The 18,376-nt window shown below is 39.4% G+C and overlaps 1 protein-coding gene across 3 annotated transcripts in view; it reads left to right on the forward strand.

Moving 5' to 3' along the window:
- Positions 1-18,376, forward strand: part of LOC114160600 (adenylate cyclase type 6-like) — a 46,949-nt gene that overhangs the window by 14,788 nt on the left and 13,785 nt on the right. For all 3 annotated transcript variants that reach the window (XM_028043348.1, XM_028043432.1, XM_028043275.1), the window contains 8 exons: positions 10,703-10,852; positions 11,225-11,346; positions 13,783-13,894; positions 15,373-15,500; positions 15,603-15,761; positions 15,852-15,993; positions 16,118-16,246; positions 17,488-17,516. In XM_028043348.1, the coding sequence (XP_027899149.1) occupies positions 10,703-10,852; positions 11,225-11,346; positions 13,783-13,894; positions 15,373-15,500; positions 15,603-15,761; positions 15,852-15,993; positions 16,118-16,246; positions 17,488-17,516 (971 nt within the window). The remainder of the gene's footprint in view (positions 1-10,702; positions 10,853-11,224; positions 11,347-13,782; positions 13,895-15,372; positions 15,501-15,602; positions 15,762-15,851; positions 15,994-16,117; positions 16,247-17,487; positions 17,517-18,376) is intronic.

Here is an 18,376-nt window from a genome sequence, read left to right on the forward strand (position 1 = left end):
GGAAAAATTAGGATTACCATTAAGCCGTACATTTCTTTTAAATCCAAAGGGAAATAGCAACCCTGCTTATAATCACGGACCAGGAAGTGCAGGCTTCTAATAACAGTTCATTGTTTACCAGTAATTTGACTCTGCAAAAGTAAATACAAGGATCAAGGCTGAACTGTCATAATAATCAGCAATATACATTAAAAATCCTTATGCTGTTAAATTGTGGCATGCATGATTATGGATAATTCGTCTCTTGCTGAATGCACTGTCCGTTCCAGTTATGGTGGCATGGAAGTTGAATGCCTCCTTTGTCAAAGGTCACCATCACATTAGCCGACTGTCTTTTGTTATTCCCACTACCCCAGCTGTAATTACACACGGGAAACACTGACACTTTATGACAGACTGGCATGAGATTGTGCTTTCTGAGGCGAGGCTGTAGCAGCACGTTCACTAGCTGTGCACAAATAGACACCCGACTTCCTCCCCCTGATATGTACACATGTCTGGCCAGCTCCTGTTTTTTATTGTCAGGGATATCATTGTCCCCATTAAACTTGATGTCTCCTCAGCAGCTACCTGTAAAACAGGAAGAAAAAAAAAAATATATTTTTATGCTTTGTCCAGTTTGTGCAGATTTCTCCCTCGGACTCACAGTAGTGTTTTTTAATGAATGATCTTTAGCACAAGGCCTTGGTCCCATGATTTTATTTTCACACACTCAGAGTAAATCCAAAGGAAGTTGGAATTTATAATCCCCCCCCACTAAAATGTGAAAAGCTGATTAGATGGATTGTTTAGTGTAACAATTATAGATCCCAAAAATGTCTCTCCTTTCACTGCCAATTGCAATGTCCTACTCTTTGTTTTCCTACCGTTCAGTCTGTGTGAACCACATTTCCAGCGGCATTTGTTTGGGAACACCACGGCACAGCAGAGTGCAAAGTAGGGAGAGCAGAACATCATAAATCAAAGGTCATATACATGCAATGCAGCTGATGCTTTGCTCTTTCAAGCATGGGTTGAAACTCTACACTTGGGCTCATATTCTCATGAAACACCGGTTTCATAAACATGTTAAATGACTCCCGTCCACTGTGGTCCTGAATTTGTGCTAAAAGCCAGATGTGTCACATTCATGAATTCAGTATCAGCCCATCCTTGACTAAGCAGCTTGTGGACTGAAAATATATTTTTTCTTCTGTTTAAACTATAACCTGTTTTCCTTGTATTGATCTGTGTACTTTGTAGTAAAAGCCAATATCGTGCACAGTTCAGGAGAATGAACTGCTAAAGTTTTGCTGTTGCTGTGAACAGATGCACAAAGAGTCACAATGAACATAATTTATTTTTATTTGACTACTACAAATGAAGGTAATTCAGATTAAAGCAAAGTTTTTGGTCATCACACCCCAACACACACAGTAACTTGAGAGACAACCCATTCTGAATCAAGATGTGATGATCTATGAACGTCAGTTTTCAAGTCTGGACATGGATTTAATTGGATTAAAGTCTGGACATTGACTGAGGCATTCTAACACATAGACATGTTTTGAATGAAACCAGAATATTCAGCTCCAGCAACATTTCTAACACATGTGAAGAGTTGTATTTGAACGTTGACAGTTAGTCTTGGGGACTGGAGTTTGAGACATTTGATCCTCAAATTTTGTACAATGTCCAAAATGTTTTCTTCTTAGTCAGCTCTGCATGCTTCTGTCTACACTGCTGAAAAAAAGGTATCTTCACAACATAATGCTGTCAGAGTCATGCTTCAGTGTCATGTTGTGGTCATTGTGTGACTTCTGAAGGCAATTCCGAATTGAACTTGGACTTCATATAGAGGAATCAAAGCAAGGTTTTGCAAATAAAATTGAAACATTTACTTTCCATTTAACTCTTATGCACCATTTGTGTTGGTCCTTGATGTAAAATTTAGTGTGTAACCCGAGAAAAGGTTAAAAACGTTCAAGTTTTGTTGCTTCTGCAGGTCACTTTGCTTTCCGGTTTTACAGCATTGTCTAAATATTCATGCTAAGTTGCTCTGTCTTTAGGTGCATAGGTGGCCTCACGTTGTGCTTAAAAGGAGATCTTATAACAGTCGATCTTTGAATTCCTGGATGTTTAGCTCAGACTCAAAACAGTTAGTTGATTTGGACTGTGTTAAGGTCTGGACTCCTCAACACAGTCCAAATCAGCAAAAGAGGGCCAAACTTACAGTGACTGATCGCCTGGCGTTCCTCTGGCTGTGGTGTTGTAGTTGCAGCTGTGCCTACGAGGGTCTCAGCGGACAGGAAGTGGAGGGTTGGTGAAAACACAGCTGGGAGGAGGGTGTCATGTCCAGCTCTGCCCTCTGCCTGCCCGCCCTCCCCTCCTGTCCGTCCAGACAAACAGTGAGGGAGCCAGAGCCCTGTGAAGCCAGGACGTTATGACACACAGCGAGTGCTGTGCTCTGAATCTGCTTCATCTAATGAGTGATAATTGGAAAAGGAACAGAAGAAGGCATTTCTTCTAGTCTTCTTGTACAGGGGTCAGCAGCCTATACAGCCTAAAAGAGTCATCTTTTTTTGCTTTTGTTTCTACTAAGTTAATCAAAGCCACAAAAGTCACATTACTCTTCAGAACATATTTTTGTGTGAGAATGATAGCTTAATTTCAGTGTTTAGGTTTTAGAACAAAGAAACCAGGAAGAAATACTGCATGAAAACTGATCTATGAATGAACTTGAATGGTTAATATGTGTTTTTTTCTTTTTACCTTTTATAAGTAATAGTAGTTTGACCACCTTATTTCACAGACTATTACATGCGTTTGCTTTTGTCCTCTTTTAAACTAAGCAGATTTTGGTTAGGTGATTCAGTTGGCTGCACATATTTTGCTTTGTCATTTGCCAACTGGAGTTTTAAAACACTGCTCCCTTAGTAGGACTGAGTTCAGTTTGCCAAACTGAAATATATCCAAACTACCAAATGTGTTTTATTTCTGAGAGAGGGAAAAGGATAAAAGCCTTCTTTCTGTCAGCTGGAAAACATTTCACTGCAGCAGGTGCTGGTAAGGGCTGTGTTACCCTACGCTCCATACAGCTGGGGGACACTCCAGTCACTCCATCACCTTCTCTGGGACACTAAACCACAGGATGGAAATGCCCGCAAATATTTGTAGCTGAAACTGTAATTTATTTAAAACCTTTGAGACCACAAACTGGTTCAGAAAACTAAAACTGAAAGCATTTCTTGGGAACAGCTGTTATTTAGCATTTCCCTTCGAATACTGAGACAAAGGTAACAAGAAGTCAAGAAAACCACAGTGGGCTTTTTTTAGTTCAAGTGTTTGGTTTATTCAATAGTATCAGTACACTGTAAGCATGCGAAGCTGTAGTCAAATTGCTTGTTTGTTAACACAAGCTTGGCATTAAAGCTGATTCTCATTATTTTATGCTGTAAAATTAAAACGGAATGGATGTTGCTGAAAGCAGAAACAAAGTATCAAACCTCAAATTTCCCTTCAAAACCTCAGGTTCCACATGTTGTTCAGACAAAAAAAAAAACAATAAAATAACGGGAAACAAAAAGAATGCAAAATGATTAATGTCCCTGCAGCTAGGCCTTGAGCTCAGAACCTGTTGGTTAGTTTTCTGCAGTGAGAAGCCAGAGACTAACAAAATTCACGAGACAAAGTAATGCAGTCTTCCTGCTTCACTTTTTAGGGAAACAGCCTTGCTCCAGGTTTCAAATAACAATACAACAACAAAAACACAGTTCTTTTTGTGTTACATTTGTTTGTTAAGTTGTCTGTTAGTAGCCAAGAAACCCTCTGTGGCTTTGTGGACTCTTGATTACCTTTTTCTCAGCATTCAGAGGGTAAATAAAGATAAAGTTCCCAGAAGAAGCTGTAAAATCAGAGCCGCCCAAATGCATTCTGTCTGAAAAAGGAAGAAGGTAAACGGAGAAAAGCAGAATAGAGAGGGATATTATGATTTTTATTTAAAGTAAACACTACAGAGTAAATAAAACTTTATTGGACTATCTGGGCCTTATCTAAGATTGTGCCCTTAACTCTTCTACCTTAATGTGCTGCGGTCAAATGTTTGTAGGAGAAAGCTGTAAAACCAGGAGCCATTCAATCCACAAGAAGGAACAGGCAGAAATAAGTGAGACAAAAATAATATTGTATTTGTAAAATTGACTTTTTTGAGCATTATGTCATTTTATTATGTTATTCCCTCATCAAAAACATTCCTGGAGTGTTGCTTTGGTTTTTCTGCATGTTTGAGCAATCCTTGAATCTCCCCTTGTAGCCATTCTGGGTGTAGAAATGTTTGCTGTAGGGGCGGCGTGCTGTGGTGGCGTAGGGGGTAGCGCGACCCACGTTTGGAGGCCTTGAGTCCTCGAAGGTGCTGTCGCAGGTTTGATTCGGTTTTGACCCGGTGACTTTTGCCGCATGTCTTCTCCCCTTTCCCGTCAGCCTACTTTCATATAAGGGACACTAGAGCCCACAAAAAGACCCCCTGGAGGGGAAAAAAAGAAATGTTTGCTGTCACCTTTTCCACAAAGCTCCTCCCTGCAGCTGCAGTCTCCAGCCAAGCCTCCACCTAACAGACCCCCCCCCGCGCCTCCCGCCACTCAGCTCCTACCGACTAGCGGCAGCAGCAATTAGCAAACACCTGGCAGAACTGCTTATCTTACAGCTACTACTTCTCAGTCCAACGGTCCCAAGAAACAGCATAATAGAAAAGCATTGTTGTGATGACATGTTGTGTTGGGAAGAGCAGGAGCTCCTTAAAGAGACAGAGGCCAATTTCAAGGTGGATTTCTTTTAAGGTGTGTTTGATAAGTACACCAATTTTATGACAACTTAAGGCAACATAGATACTTGATTGTGCAATAAAATGGAACTGTTCCTAGAAAATACATAATACTGCTATTTTCTTCTGTTTGGTTGCTTTTGCCAGACAACCTGAGGTATCGCTGACATTTGCTTTCACCAATTGCCATTTCTCATCCCAGTATTATTTCAGGGTTTATTTTTGAGACAGATGTTCAGCCTGTCTTCAGCCCAGATTAGCTTCGTGGAATTTGCCTCAGTTTTTTGCAGAGATCACTTTGACGTCTGAGACTAATTTTGGTTTGGCCCGAGTCCTGACGAAAACAAAACTCCGATTCCATTCGGCGGGGACCCAAGATGGCAAAGACAGCCACCCACACCCCAGTGCGGCGTTCATCTTTATAAGGAAAAGCATTTTTCTCTGTCACTAATTATATATCATTGTAAGCCACAGAGTGATAGCAGCTAGTGCCACAAAGTCTCTCACCATTGCCTATTTTTACCACGCTATCTTTTTAGGCATTCATCCACACTGTGTGACTCTCATCTGTTATAAATTCAAAAAGTTGCAGATGCCTATCAAAGGTCATTTGCTGGAGAGTCGCCTTCATGTCAGCAGCAGTCAGTGTCCCCAGAGTCCATGTGTTGACTTGTGGGACGTAGCACTCTGGCCTCTCAGAGTTTAAGCTCCAGCTTAGAGTACAGAGTACAGAGAATATATCGACTTTTTTAAGCTTAGAAAGACTTCTGCATTGCTTACGGGGATGAGACATTTTAGAAAATATATTACGCTTATTATACACAAAAGTGTTCATACTCTGCAAACCTTTTCACGTTTCACCAAGTTATCTCAAGAGGTTTTGGGGGAGATTTTATGTGACGTAGATCAAAACAAAGTAGTTGGGAACTGCCCGGACTGCAGTGTTATGGTCTTGATCAAAACATTTTTAGGTTTGATTTGGCCTAGTTAAAGTCCAGATCAAAAACCAATTGTAAAGCCAGAAAATTAATATTTGCTGATGCTCTTCATCCAGTGACTGTGCTTGAGCTATTTTGAAAATAAGAATGGTTGGAGAAAAAACTATTCCCTCCAAATGTGGACAGCTTGGAGAAACAAAGGACACGTCAGAGAGTTGCAGGTGTAATTACAGCAAAAGGTGGATTTACAGAGGGCTGAATCACTGAATACAAATGTATGCCACACTTTTCAGATTTGTAGACTTCTAAAAAATATATTTATTCCTGTCTTTCCACCTAACAATCTTGCTCTACTTTGTGAAGTGCATCACATAAAATCTCAAATAAACACCTTGAAGTTTGTTGATGCTGTGTGATGTTTCCCAAGCACTGTGTGACGTCAGTTCTTAGTTTTCATTTCCACTTATTCTGTTTAACTCAGTTCTGAAGTTGAAATGAGTTACTGAGATACCACAGTCACCTTCACTCAACCTGCATGAGAACAAACCAACACAAAAGGCCTCTCATGAAATGTAATATAGATCAGCACATCAGCTTTGGCATTTCGTTTTGCCCCTGAATGAATGAGTAACTCAGTGTGCACGCTTGTACGTTCCAGCTTTACTACTGTTCGAGGGTTTTGTCCAGTGGGATGTTAATAAAGACAGAGTGGATTTTCTGTCTGTTTGCCAAGGTGAGGTCTTTTCCATCCTCTTCCTCCATTTGTTCTTTAACATTCTACCCTTCTGCAAGACTGTATAAAGACCTTACTGTGAGCCACACCTTATAAGCTAATGTTTGGATTCCCTTCAGCACCACCGCCAAGAGATCTCTGCAAATGTAAATGCTGAGCAAGGGTAACCTTCAGAGAGCCAAAAATCTACACAATAAATGCTCAGGAATCATCAACTATGAGGTGCTACTTTATTGAGATTGCGAGAGTTGGATGACTTTGAGAGAGAAAAGCAGCTTCTGTGTCTTCTGCACCACATCTCTGTTGAGGAAGCGGAGTGTCAGCTCCGTGTCTGGGGTGGATTTGCGAGGCCGGATGCTTGAACAGACAAAACAAGCTTCAGAATCAAAGAGCTGCCAGTCCTGAAGAGCTTTCACGCACTTCATGCTTAGCTCCAGATTTATTTTATATCCCCTTTAAGTGCGTTTGGTTCTGCGTGAAACTTGACTTTAACAGAAGCATTGCTCATTGCTTTTTCCTCATGCTTTCCTTTCCTCGAAATAATATACAGGCTACAGACAGGCAAAAAATCGAATGTGGTGCCGCAGGCCCATTCTCAGGGGAGACCAAGGATGGTGTTAGCTGATTTCAACATGCATAGTAGAAAATCTGTCCAAAATCTCCCACAAATGGTTCGCTTTCCTTTCAATGACTCCTCATGCTGACCAGTGGGCGGATGTGACCTAAAGTGGCCGTTGGGTTTTCAACTACCCCTATCATTTTGAAAAACCTTTGCTTTATATCAGCATTGTTGTGAACATACATACTTACACACAGCTTCCTCCATATTTATTGGCTGAGTAAAAAGCCTTAAAATGCCTTATTGAGTGAGATTGTGATGCCAAGCAATCATGTGACAATTTGGTGTTTTCTTTAGAGTTTTTTTCTTAAAGGAAGAAGAACTTCTAATTTTTCAAAACCACAACCAAAACCAATCAATAAATCAATTAGATTGAAATCTCCATAGGCGTCTTTGACATTTTACTTACTAGTCTTATTGCAAAGAAGTGTATTAGTGGTAAGGGTATTCGTGGGAGCTACAGATGCCGCTGATTCTCAGACAGGCCGCCTAACCAAGTTATCTTGCTGGGTCTTTTCACAGCCATCTGTTTGGTATTAACGTGAAAGTAGATGTTAGAAACCGGAGTATCAGGTCGCCTTTGACTACACAGAACATCACGATATAGCGCTAATCAGCAGGCTTGAGCTTCTGACTGAGTTAAAAAGACAATTGGTTAGCAGTAAAGGCGTGTGACGATGTGGAACAAATTCAATCTTACGTGCAAAGGAACAACCACAAAGCTTGTTGTGGAAAAAAAAACACGAGTGGATGTTCGGCTCACACACCTGGACCCTAAAAGCCAGCTCATCTCACCTTTAAATAGCTCTCAAGTGAGTTTCCTTTTTATAGATAGAACAAATAAGTGCTTTTTTTTTCTTACTTCAAATATCTGAAGTTTGATTCTGTCATATCTGAGGATGAAGTCTTTATGGATGTCCCCCCAATCTGGACCAGTCGTTTGTTTTCAGGCTGAAAAGTCGGCCAGAATTGATCGTCCTTTCTAAGGCTCCCAGTGGAATTTGCCTCCCTCTGTGCTGCGGTCACAGTGTCCTGTTTCAAGCATAGGTTATTGGATTATCTCTGACTTGTTGTGACAACAAATGGTCAGCTCTGGTGTATACAGTGTAAACTCGTCTCAGGACAGCGTGAGGAGAAAAAAAAAAAAAGTCATTGCTTTATTTTTACAGAGGGTCAGCTTTCATTTGCTGATTTCAGCAGCGTGCGAATGATAAACGCAGCAGCTTAACCCCTTATGATTCAATTATCATTCAGATATTGAAAAAGGCGCTGACACGTCCATGAAAATATGCCGCGTATGTGTGCAAACAGATAACCCACCTCTATCTTTTGCTCCACATCTCTTTGCCGCCATCATTTTTGATGAACACAAATTACAAGCATGCATACAAACAGACACTGGTTTGACCACATACCAGCACCCTGCAGACATACTGGTACCAAAGGAGAGATTTTTCAACTTCTTGAAAAATCCTGTTAAAGCCTGTTACGACTCCTGATTCAGTATCTGCCTTTTGTATGGGCGCTGAGCCTGCACTTTTTTTTTCTTCCCCCATTATTGATGATATTATCTGTGGAGGAAACACTCGGGTGTTCTGGTCAGAGGTCAAATGACTTTCCCAGGCCAGAGTGTGTCTCTGAACATGAAGGAGACGTGTGTCTGCGCATGCTCCAACATTTTCTGAAGGAGGGGAAGTACGGACACTCGGGACTCAGTTCGTGATGTTCAGTCTGACTCTACTGAGCAGAAAAAAAATAAAAGAAGACTCGCAGGCTCGGCTTGCCACAAGGGGGGTCCGAAAAACAAACAGACAGTGGTTGCAGCAGCAGAGAGGAATGCCTTGAAGGTCAATGACCCCACAAATTCAACTGTACTATACTGCTCAGCTTAATCTGTTCCAGTCACAGACAATTGCATACAGATTGTGGATTCTCAAACTTCACAGCACGTAAGTGGCAGCTACATAAGCCTCTGCCTAAAGCACCGCATTAGTAGACATACATGGATGTTGTTGTGTTTTTTTTATTTAACCTCTAAATCATTGATTGCTGGATCAAATTATCATTCTTGCCAAAATATTCTGCACTGGACAAAAATCAATCATCCCTCCGTTGTTTTATATTTCACCTCCAAGTAGTCAAAATATATTATGACATTTTTAAGGCTTTCCTAAAATACTTGAATGTTTTGAGATGTTAAAGTACCAATTTCTTTCAGGAATGTAGTTCCTAATCTTTGAGGATGAGCCACTGTTTTTTGACAGATAGCAGCAAACTTAATGGTGACCCAAAGCTGAATTGGATTGTGTAACCCTTGATTACTTAAGTCCTGGCATAAAGATATAATTTATTTTAATTTCTTCAGTTGTAGCTTAACAATTACCAATTAGCTTGGGAGAGATAAACTAGTATTTTGGTATCAACTAGGTGAAAACCAAAGTGCTTTTACCTGTATACTTTAAATGAAAGATGATTCATCTCTTCGGTCCTGTTTCAGAACTTCTTCAGACATAAAGAAGAGCTGACTTTTTGAAACTGTTCAAATGAAGCTGTTCATGGACTAGGCCTAAGCTTTATGTGGAGGTAACATTTAGTAAACTCATACTGTTGTGGTATAAACACAACAATTTAAAAGAAGAATGTGTAGTATGAGTTCATTGCTTTTCAGAAAATTACAATTAATTCTTCTGCAACTAAATTAAAACCTTGATTACAAAATCTATGACAAAGTTATGCATGATTTGGATTTTAATGGACTTTATAAAATATTAAACACCTGCTAAATATCAGAGTAGCTAATTGCATGGATTATTATGAATTTTTTCCATTCTGGTTTCTGAAGAGTATCTCAAGCTGATTACAATACTTAGAAACTGAAGAAATGCAAACATCAAAATAACACAAAAAAAGACATTGAAACATGAAATAAATCAAAAGAATAAAAATGTAAGCATCACTTGAAACAAAAGAAAGATGTAAATTAAAACAAAATGAAAAAAATGCGCAGACATGACCTGATTAATTAATCTTTGAACTTTATTGGAAAGCAGAAGAAAACGATAATATTCTCAGCCCTAAGTCTATCTCTCCTTTTCCTTTTCTACACCTTGATTCTTCAACCAATCACTTCACAATATGCAAGAATTGTTATCAGAAACATTACACGGAGAAAATCCAAAGAAGAAAAATGTAGGAAGACTTACAGAAAACCTGAGTAATATTTATAAAGATAGATTTGCAAGGTGGCAAAAAAACGTCTGACCCAATTATGACTAAATATTTGAACCGTTTGCACAGAAAAGAAACAGTCAATGTTGTTAACCATCAACGTAAGATTAAAGTTATTCTCAAAAACAGTTTAAGTCATTAAGTGTTTGTAGTTTGGTCTGTGATTCAGAACAGAGTGATATGATGTCCTCTTACATTTATGAGGATTTGCCCATCCTTTACAACCAGATCACATCTAATGGCTCCTCACCTTCCTATGACACAGAATGTTATCAGGTTCCTCCGCGACCTCACCCACGTCAAGTTGAGTTTACTGCTCTAATAAAACCGACATGTACCTGACTTTCTTACTCCCTTTCACCTTCACCGTCTGGTTCTGTTTTTAGACATGTGCCAACGTTCTGATCTTCCTGTGCGCTAACATCATCGGGATCTGCACCCACTATCCAGCTGAGGTCTCCCAGAGACAGACCTTCCAGGAGACGAGAGGATATATTCAGGCCAGGCAGCACCTGCAGAGGGAGAACCATCAGCAGGTACGCACACACCGGCGCTTCTACCGGCGCTTCTTCCCAGAGTCAGACAGGGAGCAGCCGTGCCATCGTCCTCCAGGAAAACCCATCGCACATATGCAAATAAGCAACAAATTTGAGTCTCCATGTCACGGACTGATTTGTTTCTCTTTTTTTTTGTTGTTGTTGTGAGTTCAAAAACACAAATCTCCACTCCTTTCTAGTTAACTAATACGTTCCCACGCATATGCCAGTAAAACACAGTAACACATTCAGTATGTTTAGTAGAAAATAATCTTTAAAAAGCCCTCTATATGTCTGTGTGTGTTTCTCTCTCTCTTTCTTTCTGTCTTTTTTTTAAATTCCTCCCTCTGCCTCTCTCTCTCCCTTGTTTAGGAACGGTTGCTGCTATCTGTTTTGCCGAGGCACGTTGCAATGGAGATGAAGGCAGATATCAACGCCAAGAAGGAAGACATGATGTTTCACAAAATCTACATCCAGAAACACGATAATGTGAGGTAAGCCCAATAATGGACACAACCACTTAAGATGACGTTGTACCTGAATGAGATGTTTTTCCCCTGAGAGTGACTGTTACACATATTGTGGTTTGATGACACAGATATTAACATAACCATGTTTTCAGTAGTAAATTATGACGTTTCCTGTGCCTCTTTCTCATTACCATTAGCACATGGTTTTCACATCCTGAAATGGAAGAACTCACTACTAATAGAGGAACAAGAAATATACAGTTTCTGCAGATCTATGGCAGATGACCCAGATAAGGAAGGTTGATTTACGGCGCTTAGTGGCATAATGCTTTGCTTCGCCGCTGCCCTACTAAGATGTAAATGTTCCAGGAACAATCAATTACCTCGATGTAACCCAGATTAAAACCCTTAGTTTTTGTCGAGTTATTTTCAGGTCTTTTTGTGAAGAATTCAGCGCACAATCACATAAACAAATAAAAGTTACTCATTATCATTTTTTATGTTTTACAGAATTCTCAAATTGAACTAATTGTGCACAAAATAATCAGTTTAACTCAGTTTGGAGTTTATCTCTTTCTTTGTTTTATCACTGCAGAGCCTAAAAATCTAATATCACCTCTGCAAATACTGAAGAGTCACCAGTGGTTCAGTGTTGAAGGTGAAATAATACCCAATTTTGACTCACAGGGTTGTTTTCTTAGGTTTTGTTCCCTTTGTAGATTAGCTCTCTGACTCACAGTTCTTTGAGTCACGTCATTTCAGTTACTAAAAAATCCCAAGGCTGAAGTTTATCTGAACCAAATGAGAAAAAAAAAAAACCCTTAAAATGATTTTATTATAATGTGGTTTGGCCTCTGACTGGCCAGTTGTGAATGTGTTTATTGTGTGGGAGTTAGTAAGACTTGTAAACGTATTAATGGCTCTTGGATTTTGTTTTTTGTTCACATTACAACCACAATCCTCAGTATATTTTACTGTGGTCATATATTACAGACCAACAAAACCTACTAGCAAACAGAAGAATGACACCTGTTTACCTGTTTTAATTTAGCAAATAAAAACTCTAGACTTTATCACAGTATAAATTTAGCAATGTGAAAGTCTTATTTATTTGTTTGGAAAACATTGGTGAACAAGCAGCTGCATAAAGACAGGAACACAGCACACAGTTCAGGGAGGAAGTTGTCCTCACTTTACATACACATTTACATTTACATTACATTTTTCTGATGACATAAGTAATCAGAATAAATGACCAATAAGAATAAAAATGCATAATGTAATTACTATTCTGATCAGATTCAGCTCGATTGGACTGAATTTGTAATCTGAATGAGAGAAGTGGTATAATATGCCGATTGATAATTCAAATGGCGTGCATGTAAACACTTGTTCTGAATGTGGCAGTCTGACTTGACTGTGCGTGTGTGCGATAAGTCGGAGAAGAAAAAATGGTTTGTTGATCTGAAAACGAACAGCCTGCACCTTAAATAGAGAGTGAAGTAACAGAACCTGGTGCAAATCCCTTCTTGTCCCTTAGAAGACACAAAACAAAGACACAACTCTGTTTTTTATGTACATTACAGACAGAAGTACCACTTCTTCTTCTTCTGTCTTTTTAGGGAAATGTTACAACTCTGCACATACCACTCCATATAAACCATACATTCTGATTATTTCACCTGAATACATTTCCATCCGATTAAGGAATTTTGCACATGTAAACATAACCACAGTCTTTAAATTTGTATTTGTAAAATAAATCCATAAACCTGTTGTCCTTCCTACTTACAGTTGTGAACTATTATATTTTCTTCTTTCACATAAAATCTCGGTAAGATGCATTAAAGCTTGTGGATGTAACGTGACAAAAAGTAAAAAAATTCAAAGGGTATAAATACTTTGGAAGGCATAGTACAGTAGTGAGGGAAAATTATAAGATATAAATATAAAAACCACAACAGAGCATTCTGAGATATTCTGAGCTTAAAGGTTGTGAGCTTAAAAGTTAAAAATTTTATATATCAAAATATTACAGTTTAGCTTAACCTGTTATATGGAGGTAAGACATTACTGCCCACATGAAGCTGTGCAAAAGATGAAAAGCCCATTCCCTCGTGGGACAGACAGCGTCACCTTGAACAGCGTCTTTGGTCATCCTGTTGTTTATTCTTGTGCTTCGTTTCTTTTAAAAGTTAGACTAGCAAAGTCAAGCAGACCTGGCGACGGGGGTGGAGGTGTTCTCAGAGGGAAGGGATGGATGTTGTGACCTAAATCTGACTAAACGATGAGAGCCGTGGCTGAACAAATGTCTGCGACTCGTTGTCTCTTCTCTGCTCCAGTGGCATTTGGAGCAGTTTCCTCTTTCCTTCTGTATTTGATTAATCTAATTCTCTTTTTTTTTTTTTTTCTCCTTTCCTCCCTCTTACCACTTCCACCCCAACATCTCATGATCTGCAGCATACTGTTTGCCGACATCGAGGGCTTCACCAGCCTGGCGTCTCAGTGCACGGCCCAGGAACTGGTCATGACGCTGAACGAGCTGTTTGCCCGTTTCGACAAGCTGGCCTCGGTGAGACACCTGCTGCTGCGACTTTCACTGCACAACTCTGAACCACTGACTCCAGCGCTACTGTGCAAGCTGCAGTCTTAGCCGTATCACAGATAAAAATAGCATTATGTACTTTGATAAATTGCAAACGCCACTAGTTAGATTACGCAGAGACTTATCTGCAGTTATGTGAGAAACTATTTTGTCTCCTTAAAGATTTAATCTAATTTCTTTTGTGTAACACATCAATGTTACACAAAACAGAAAACTTTAATATCTGATAAAGTTAAGCCAACTAAATACAAGAGGTAGTTTTCATATAGTTACAAATTTTATAATTATAAATGTACAATCTATGCAATCATCCTCTGTTAAGCTATTAATTAAAGCTAATTATTCACAATTTTACCAACTTTATTATTTCAAGACCTATAAGATCAAAATCTTTTCTGACAACATAAATTAGACAAAAACAACCCATAAAGGGACACATTAAGCCCAGCTATAACGAAATTCAACAACAGATGAGTCTGGAAAGAGTTACAAAACAATTTTTTAAATTTTGGGACTTCAGTGAGAGACATTATCCACAGAACCAGAAAACATAAAACCGTTGTGAACCTTACCAAGAGTTGCCTTTGAAAATTACATAAAGAGTGTATCTCTGTCTTATCCATGAGGTCACAAATGAACCCGAAATAACATCTACAGCACATCAGACTTTATTTGGCAGAATTATGTTCAGTGCTACTGATTTAAAAAATAGAGAGAGTAAGCAAAAATGCCTCTATGGTAGAGTTCTAAGCACAAAAGCTATGCCAGAAAAATATATGCAAACTGAAAAAAAAATTCCTTCTTGGTCCACAAGACTGTACATAAAATATTCTGTAGACTATTAAGACAAAAGGTGTTCATCCTGCCATATGTGGCATATCAGAAAATCCTGGAGGAGAATGTCTGGTCATCAATTTCGGCTTGACGATGGTGTGAGCAGCACCAGAAATCCGATCTCATACTGACTCAAAACAGAAACGATAAAAACCCAAATTGAAAGCAGAGGAGTGTTGCACTTAAATTGGACCGAGATGTGATAAACAGGCCGTTGATGTTCAGCCTGCATTGTACAAAACAATTCTCCAATGAAGAATGGATAAAATTTCAGCAGCGGTGATGTAAAAGACTATGGCACTCATCAAAAACACGTGTTGCTGCTGCTGCAAAGAGCGGCACAACCTGAGTTTTAGGAGGAGACAATTGCTTTTTCTTGTAGGGCCATGTTGGTTTGGATAGCATTTTATCTTAATAAACATGTTTTTTTTTTCCAGATTATCTTTGCAATTAAAATTTGTGTGACGATCTGAGACGTTCAAGTGTGACACAAAAGAAAAGGCTGAACAAATCCAAAGTGCTTTTAATCACAGAACTGCTAGCTGAACATTAGGTCTCACGAAAAACCAACATCGTAGGTGAAATCTGTATTTTGCTCCTTTGTTGAACAGGAGAACCACTGCCTGCGCATCAAAATCCTCGGAGACTGTTACTACTGTGTATCGGGTCTGCCCGAGCCCCGGGCTGATCATGCCCACTGCTGTGTGGAGATGGGAGTAGACATGATTGAAGCCATTTCGTGAGTGAACATTGGACACTAACGCACTGAAACACAGAAACCATCATGAAATGTTGGTCAAAGTCTTTTTTTTAAAAGCAGTGTGTGTATTCTCATCTGCAGGCTGGTAAGAGAAGTGACAGGTGTTAATGTGAACATGCGGGTGGGCATTCACAGCGGACGCGTGCACTGTGGGGTGCTGGGCCTGCGCAAGTGGCAGTTTGACGTCTGGTCCAATGACGTGACGCTCGCCAACCAAATGGAGGCCGGGGGGAAAGCAGGGTGAGAACGTCCGGCTCCACCTGCTGCTTGACTGACGGACGACCGCTTTCTCCGTGCAGCTTCTGATTTCTGAATTGCTCGTGTTCTCAGACGTATCCACATTACCAAAGCCACCTTGCAGTACCTGAATGGGGATTATGAGGTAGAACCAGGATACGGAGGGGAGAGGAATGCTTACCTGAAGGAAAACAACATCGAAACCTTTTTGGTGCTTGGCTGCAGCCAGAAAAGAGTAAGTGCTCTTATCTGCGTGGCTCCGCTTAAAATACCACACCACTGCCACATATTTCATACACAAACAGCCGAATGCTTTTGGTCACATGGCTTTAAGTGCATTTATTTATTTTTCCTTTCAGAAAGACGAGAAAGCCATGATGGCCAAAATCCAACGAACCCGTGCAAATTCTGCAGAGGGCCTGATGCCCCATTGGGTGTCTGATAGAGCTTTCTCCAGAAGTAAGGAGTCTAAAGTCTACAAGAAGATGGTGAGATTCCCTCCAAAACATTGTCATGCTAGATCATTTTTTAGAGATAGATTAGCAAGCAAAATCTCACACTTACTGTACTGTGGGCCGGTTTGGGAAGAAATGGAGCTGTGTTTGAGTTGTATTGCTTATGTTATAAGAAGATTAATGCAGTGATGGCATCTACCAAAGAAGACAGATTATGGAGCTGAGTCTGTTGTTTATTAGGAACAGTGTCAGCCCACCCTGCAAGTTGACAGAGCCGGTGAATGTTGCTCCAAGGTAGAAACATTGTTGACTGAAAGAAACAAGCAAGTTTGCTGTTTGTTATTTCACTGCAAACTTATGTACTTACAGTATATATACATTTCACTTATGTAAAATGCTATGTTGGTGACATTTCTGACTAGCTTCACCCTTGTTGAATGCCATAAACACTAAACAGTAATCTGATTCAGCTACATTGAAGTAAAGAAGTACTGCCTCACCTGGAGTGACCATATTTGGGCAAAAATGTCCTTTCCCATGGGAGTCAAAAAGTGCCAATCCATTAAATAACAACGAATCACAAAATTATTACTTGAAAGTGTTCTGTTATAATTAAAAATATATTCATTTTATTTCATAAAGATGCAGTGTAGTAATCAAATACTAGAAAAAAGATTCCACATTTCAGGAGCATTAAGTGTTTTCTTTATGTGTTTTATTATTATTATTTAAGTTGATGGAACAAATTACAATCACTAACAATATGTCCCTCTAATGTTCACTGATTATTTTAACGTGGTCAAAGCTAATATGTTCATTAAAACTATAATATTTGAACGAGACTCTGTAAATAAAATTTAGGATAAAAAAAAGTGAGAAAAATTTGAAGGCTTTCTGTGCCGACATGAAAGAGCCACTGGAAATTTCAGAAAAGAAAACAGAAATCACAATAGATCTCCAGGGGAGCTTCCTGGTTCTTCACCATTTCTCCCTCACCCTCTCCTTAATCTTGAAGTCTCATTTCCTTTTTATTCCTGCATTCTTTCTCTGTCCTCCTCTGTCCTTTCTATCTCAGAGGGTTTGAGCCCTTGGGGCAAAGAGGGTGTAATTTGAAGCCTCTGAGCATTAATTAAAACATCAAACTCGCTCACAGGGATTAACTGTGCAGATGTCTGAGACTGTCTGTTTTTCACTTTTACTGTTGCTCCTTCTCTATTTTGAGACTTTTTTTTCTTTCTTTCTTATTTATGCTCTGTATTTTAATTTTTTCTCAGGGCATTGACGCAGCGTCCAGCAAAGAAAAGTGAGTATTTTATTCCCGGTTTTTGTTGCTAGGGCAGCATTTATTATAAGAGGTTTTCTGGCAGACTGTCAGTGTAGATCTTTCACTCGGGAGCCTACTGTTAGTTTTATTTAGTCAGATCCAGCGCAGCACTAATACCATACTGGATCTGGTTCTTCCTGCCTGTCATAACACAGGTCAATCCTCCCACAAACACATTTTCTCAGATGCAAACATAGACTAAACTCTGAACTACTGATGCATTTGTCGCGACTATCAGCCCCTCTAAAGGACTTTATTTTTCATAAGCCGACAGTTTCACTGGTTATTTAAATCAAATCCGCCTCATAGGTCGACTAGAAGAGCTGATTTCTTACATTTCTTAGAGTTTTTGAAGAAGTATTAAGAATGCAAAATTGCAAAAACAAAGAGATAAATTGCCATGTACAACAAAATAGACGAAAACTTTTTTATAAGAATTAAACTGATCAGAAACCTAAAAATATTCAAATAACTATCAGAAGGTCAAGAAAAAATATACTCCACATCATTTCTTGTGAAGCATTAAACTAATTACCAGAAAGAACATTGTTCCAGTTCTTTCCACCTAGAGTAAAAGAGGAAATTTAAAAGAGCTTTAAAACCTTTTCCCTTACAAAGAGTGAAGATTAGGATGGGAGATGGCAGAAAGCTGCAGACCACCACACTGTCAGCGTTCACATCAGCCTCCGTTCAGAACAAATACAAAATGATGGTTTGGGTCGAACATGTTCTGCCATCTTCAGCAAAAGAGATCGGCTGTATAGCTGCAGATAGACGTCTCTTTTATAATCTTTTCCCTGACTTGCAGCACTTCTCCTGGTAGAACAGGCTGACTCTTT

The sequence above is a fragment of the Xiphophorus couchianus genome, chromosome 1 (assembly GCF_001444195.1).
Source record: "Xiphophorus couchianus chromosome 1, X_couchianus-1.0, whole genome shotgun sequence".
Taxonomy (NCBI): domain Eukaryota; kingdom Metazoa; phylum Chordata; class Actinopteri; order Cyprinodontiformes; family Poeciliidae; genus Xiphophorus; species Xiphophorus couchianus.